At 36.0% G+C, this 5,974-nt stretch overlaps 1 protein-coding gene across 1 annotated transcript in view; it reads right to left on the bottom strand.

Moving 5' to 3' along the window:
• Positions 1-5,974, bottom strand: part of LOC113471482 — an 18,742-nt gene that overhangs the window by 3,746 nt on the left and 9,022 nt on the right. Inside the window, exon 3 of the mRNA XM_026830668.1 lies at positions 2,036-2,304. Within this exon, the coding sequence (XP_026686469.1) occupies positions 2,036-2,304 (269 nt within the window). The remainder of the gene's footprint in view (positions 1-2,035; positions 2,305-5,974) is intronic.

The raw sequence follows: 5,974 nt of genomic DNA, 5'->3' as shown, positions 1-5,974 counted from the left end.
GTTCCAGAATGAGAGTTAAGGTATAGGTAGTATAGGTACATAGATAGACAGGTATAATCACAGTATTGTCGAATTTTATAGTCCGTTCTAGAAATGAATTAATGACGTAGGATAATGACGTAGGATTGTCTGGAATTTTGGAGAAATTCTCTAGCACATTCCAGGTGCTTCCTCACTCTCTCGGGGAGCTATAAATTGAGAGTAGGTACCCACCTGTCAGTTAGTCTTGTGTTGGATTTGTGCGAGCGATAAACCCGTGTTAGTAAGCGATCTAGTAAGCGATTAGTACAGTGTTAGTCAGTGAGTTTTCCAGTGCGATATCCAAGTGTTTAAGTACCGCGATAAGTGACATTAAAGTACCTAAGTGGAAGTTATTAGTGTTAACCGTGATAGATAAGCGATCGTACTTGTGATAAGAGATTGTACCTTGTAATAGCGATTATACCTAGTGACTGTGTACTCTTTTGTGAAATAAATAAACTTAATGTACTCTTGATTTAAATAAACGAATTCGCGAGTGTTTTTTTTTTTACTAGACCTAATCTCTTACGAACCCGTTCACGCCCACGTATACGTAACAATATTCATGGTCAGTAATTGCCATAGGTTTTCCCTGTTTATAAGCTAGGTGTCTAAGAAACCGGTGTTGCACAGATTCGATTTGTTTTTTATATACAAAAAATGAGTTGGAAGACTCAAAATGTGTTTTTAAAAAAAGCAAGAATTTTTAATGCCGAAATTTCGGACTTTTTATTTTTAAAATTAATTATTATAAAACTATAATATTTGAAAACCTTAAAAATACGTTGTTGAGAACACCAATGCTCGAACAATGCAAGGAGAACTGAGGTTGCTGCTGGACAGATACAATGATCAAACAAATAAAGTAAAGAGTCAGCATTTTTATTGTTAAAATGTCAGCCAATTTGGGGACATAACTCCTCCACCGCTAAAATTTGGCATTCCCTGAAAGAGGAATGTCAGGATACAATTTGTTTGTATTTGGAGAAGAAGGTCCGGGAGTTGAACCACAAACCTCTGAATTGCTAATATTTACGGAACTGACTGGTTTGAGTCTAGTTGGAATCTTTTTAAAACCCTTAAAAATTAAAATTATGAAAACCAAAATAAAAGTAATAATATTTACAATATTCCAATATGTGTTATCATTTGCAACACTAGGTTCAAGAGCTACTACTTGATTCGGATTAACGCCTCCGAGCTTAAGATTTTGAAGCTTAAGCTTGATGCCTGAAGCTTTAGTAGAATCGAAGGATAAATCTGCAGAGTGCAGTAGAGTAGGTTTTCCAATTGATTTCTGCTGAAAGTATACAATGTTATCTCTGAAGAACAATTTGACTTTACTAGGTTCGATTAAAAATATACCTTGTAGTTCTTTGATTTCGTTATTTTCAACAGATTCTATTCTCAAAACTTCTTTGTTTGGAAAAACTGCCAAATATTGGTTTATTTCGGGAATGAACTCGAAATGATTATTTCTAATGTCTAACCTAACGTATTCGCATGACCTGGTGCTCTCATTTCGCATGATTTCACGGTCACAGGTATTTTCGTTGACGTCAATATTCTTTTGAAAGCACTGATGCGGTTTCCCTAAGATACACGGTCCATTCAAAGCTTTTATTAAGTTTCTGGATTTTAGGTAATATTTACAAGTGGGTATTATGGTACGATATTCGTGATCATTATAAGTTGGGACGGGCAAAAGGTAAAACAATTCAAATACAATTTCATAATTAATAGGGAATGATAGGAAGAAGGAAATGCGATTCCCTTCTATTTTACAATCTACTTCGATTGATTTCTGTAACTCAGATATGTTTAGGTCATCAGGGGCAATATTAAGGTTTCGCATTTGTTTAATTTTTTCAACTTGGGTGATTAAATCTTCTAACTTTAAAATACTAGGGTGATAGGTTCTTAATTTACAAAAGGTTAAAGCATTTTCCAAATCTTAAAGTATACTTAAAATAGAACTGTACAAAAATATTAATTGAGAGTAAACATCTCTTGCGGCATAAATGTCTTTTATGGTGATAGCATCATTACTGATGTTAAAAAGCTGCTGAATTCTGAATTCGAGAGTGGCTTCATTGTGTTCAATATTTTTGATAGTGTTGTCGAAACGTTTGATAGCTTCTTGTTTTTGTAACATTTTATCTTTATTGTCCAAATCTTCTAGAATTTTGTCGTAGCGATCTCCATCTGAGGAGTCTAAATTTCCTGTAGTTAACTTGATCATTGAACCTATGTTGTCGTAAAGTGCCCTCTTAATACGAGTGCCTGAGGAATTGTGCTTTATATAATCTAGTTTATATGAGATAAGTGACTGTAAGTGCAAGATGATTTTGTTTTGATTACCAAGTTCGTGACGAAGACGGTGTTTACCTTTATGTTTGATTGTAAGGTGGTGTACTGCTTTTGGAGATCGTGTAATTCTTCAATGAGTGGGTTTAATGGGTAATAGTGAAGAATGGTGTAGCTGCTTCTTTGGAGTTTAGCTTCTCCAAGGTTTATGACAGTGGTTCCCAACCTGGGGGTATTTACCCCCCGAGGGGTAAAATACACTTTTTCGAGGGGTAAAAAGATCTAAGCGCTAAGTGAAAAAAAAAAAAAAATACAAAAGCTATAGAAAAAAAAAAGATGGGATGAAGGAAATTTATGTGACGATGTGAACGGACCCTTAAAAACTCGATTTAAAACCTCTGAGATGTGCACTATGTGCTTTTGTTCTACTTATTGAAAAATAAATATGTTAAATTTAATAAAAAAATAATCAATTAAAATAAATAAATAAACCTACTGACCAACTAGGTACAATTTCAATATGTACTTATTTTTTCCCCTATCTTATTTCTATGCTTTGCTTTTTAGGGGGGGGGGTAATGGCTAAATTTGAGCTTAAAAAGGGGTATTTGTCTAAAAAAGGTTGGGAACCACTGATCTAGTCAAATAATAATAGCAGTACGCCTGCATTTTGTGTAATGTTCTTGTAAGTTAAGCCGAGTGGGAACAAGAAGGACCCGAGTCTGAAACATTAGGGAAGTTTCGTGGTACATTAAGGTAGGTTTAGACGAAGCGAGTCTACTCGCGCATTTACCTCGCTTCCGCTCCCTCGCGTCGTGTAGATGGATCTAGTCAATGTTAACTCTGTGTGAAAAAATGAGCAGAATTTGAGTAGGATGAATGAGCAGAATGTGAGTTGAATGAATGAGCAGAATGTGAGTTGAATGAATGAGCAGAATGTGGGCTGAAAAACTCGTTATTGCGCATGTGAAAACCGGAATAATTTTTATCGGGATTTTGTCCGCATTTTGGGAGTTAATGCTATTAGAGTCTTTAGACCAGGGGTTTCTAACTAGGGACCCGTGGGCCACAGCGCCAGACCATTTTTGTGGCCCGCGAAGCTATTTGGGATTTGTACAAACTTACCTAAATGTAAAAAAAAAAAAAATGTTACTTAGGCAAAAATGGGCACTGAACCCGGCTCTTATCATTGGGTCATGGAAACTGATCGATCCCTTTTAGTAGTGTTCAGCTACAATTAGGAGAATACTTTTTGAAAAATTTCGCCTGCGACGCTCAAAATTCGATCGGACTGCATTTCTGAAAAGTTGGGAGAGAGAGGGGGAGGGGGGGTTCCTTCAATGCTTCCTTCCCTATGTACATATGTGGCCCGCGAAGTACATCCCAATGTAGCATGTGGCCCGCATACACATGGAAGTTGGAAACCCCTACTTTAGACTATTAGACTCATACTATTGTTGCTTTGTTCATTTTCAGTGGCGAATTTCACCTAGGTTTTCCAAAATCAGACTTACAGGGAGCTTCGTGGTATCAATTTTTGCATTGGGACTGTTTGCGAGAAGCTCAAAATAAACATAGACTAAGTAAGTACAAAAAAATTCAACTGCATATCAATACAGATTGCACCACAAAGGCACCGACAACGGTTCAGGGTAGGTATATCTCATGAATCTGGATTTCCAAAGTGCAGTTTTGATACAATTTTTAAGCTTCTCCAAAAAAATTTAGTTCGGGGTTTCCGATTTTCAAGGTACCTACGCGTTTTTGTTTGAGTAAATTTTGGAGCAGAGGTGGAGAAAAGTGGGCCGACTTAAAGGATCACGATGAAACCTCATTTATTTGTTACAGGCATTTTTGATTAGGGATGTAAAAGAGTTGCAAATATATCGATAAGTCGATATATCAATATATATGCCCGTTAAATATATCGATATCGATATATCGGGGAAAATATATCGATATATCGCCGATACAAATGATAAAAAAAAGATTATTAACACTACGGTTACAAGATTATTAACACTACGTTTGACGATAATAAGACTACTTTTAGACCCTAGAGTTGCTTGAAATAAACAAATTATGTAGGCAGGTAAAATAGGAATTTTTATATTTATGAAAAACAAAAATAATTTACATTTTGCGGTTCGCACATCTCTGCCAAGCACTAAGAACCCGCAACTACGAGAAGTATGTTTTGAAAACCACAGATGATGATCGATGCCGTATATGCCAAGAAAAACCTGAAACGATCGATTACATTCTATCAGCTTGTTCTCAATTGGCAAAACACGAATACGTCTTGAGACATAATAAGATATGTGCCTACGTTCATTGGTGTCTGTGTAAGAAATATAAAATCCCTGATATTTCAACGAAATGGTATGAACACGATCCTAAACCAGTCGTAACCAATGGGGAAATCACCATCATCTATGATCAACAAATACATACAGATCTAACAGTTCCTGCAAATAAACCAGACATTGTAGTAAAGAATGTGAAAGATAAGAAATGTATATTGATAGATGTCTCTGTTCCATGTGATGCAAATCTCATTTCCAAAGAAGCTGACCTGAGACGATCGATCTGAAAAAAAAATCAAGTATCAAACTCTTGCCATGGAAGTCAGTAAAATGTGGAATCTCAAAACCATTATTGTCCCTGTCATCATTGGAGCGCTTGGTACAATCCCTAAGAATATCAAGAAATTGGAGGGCGACATATCACTTCACAAGATTCAGGATATTGCACTGTGCGGAAGTGCTCAAATACTGAGGAAGACCATCTACTAGAAGCAAGAAGAAACCTGGCCTGAGGATTCTGGTTGAATCTTGGCCAGATTTTATTGATTCCGGCAATATATGTTTTATTGTTGTGTTGTAGTTGATAACCTCCACAAAAAAGTACTGATATAAAAAAAAGACGTCAATGTGGGACCTCCCTTCTACATTAGCTCTTCTAAAGAAAATAATAATTTTCCATCACTCCTACATCAATTTACCTTGCTGTTGAACCATTGATCCCGGATTACGAAACCTAGATCTTGACCGCAGTACACTAATGAAGATAACAATGTTAATTGTTTTGTAATTTTCATCAGTGCACTGCGGTCAAGATCTAGGTTTCGTAATCCGGGATCAATGGTTCAACAGCAAGGTAAATTGATGTAGGAGTGATGAAAAATTATTATTTTCTTTAGAAGAGCTAATGTAGAAAGGAGGTCCCACATTGACGTCTTTTTTTTATATCAGTACTTTTTTGTGGAGGGCAACTCTTGACGTTAATTTTTTAACACGAAGTGTTTTTTGGGGGGGATATCACTATTTTTTGCTGTAAGTACTTACCCATCTAAGTTCATACCTAGACATTTAGAAAAATAAATGAACCTAATTTTTAATAGATACCCACGTAGTTGCTTCAGAAGTAAGCATATTCAGTATTTAGGTAGGTACCTACATATGTATCAACTCAGATTTCAGAGTCTATAATAGGTTGATAATAAATATAATTCATGAAGCGGTCAAACTTTCTTGACTTGGCGGGGCGGAGCGCTACCGCGCTCCTTAATAGGTAGTTAATACATGAAATGTATATCAAAGTTTTGACTCGATTGGGAATTGAACCAGTATATTCCTCTTTCAAA

Source organism: Diaphorina citri, unplaced genomic scaffold, assembly GCF_000475195.1.
Source record: "Diaphorina citri unplaced genomic scaffold, Diaci psyllid genome assembly version 1.1 scaffold2503, whole genome shotgun sequence".
Taxonomy (NCBI): Eukaryota; Metazoa; Arthropoda; class Insecta; order Hemiptera; family Psyllidae; genus Diaphorina; species Diaphorina citri.
This window is presented reverse-complemented; position numbering and strand designations above follow the sequence as displayed.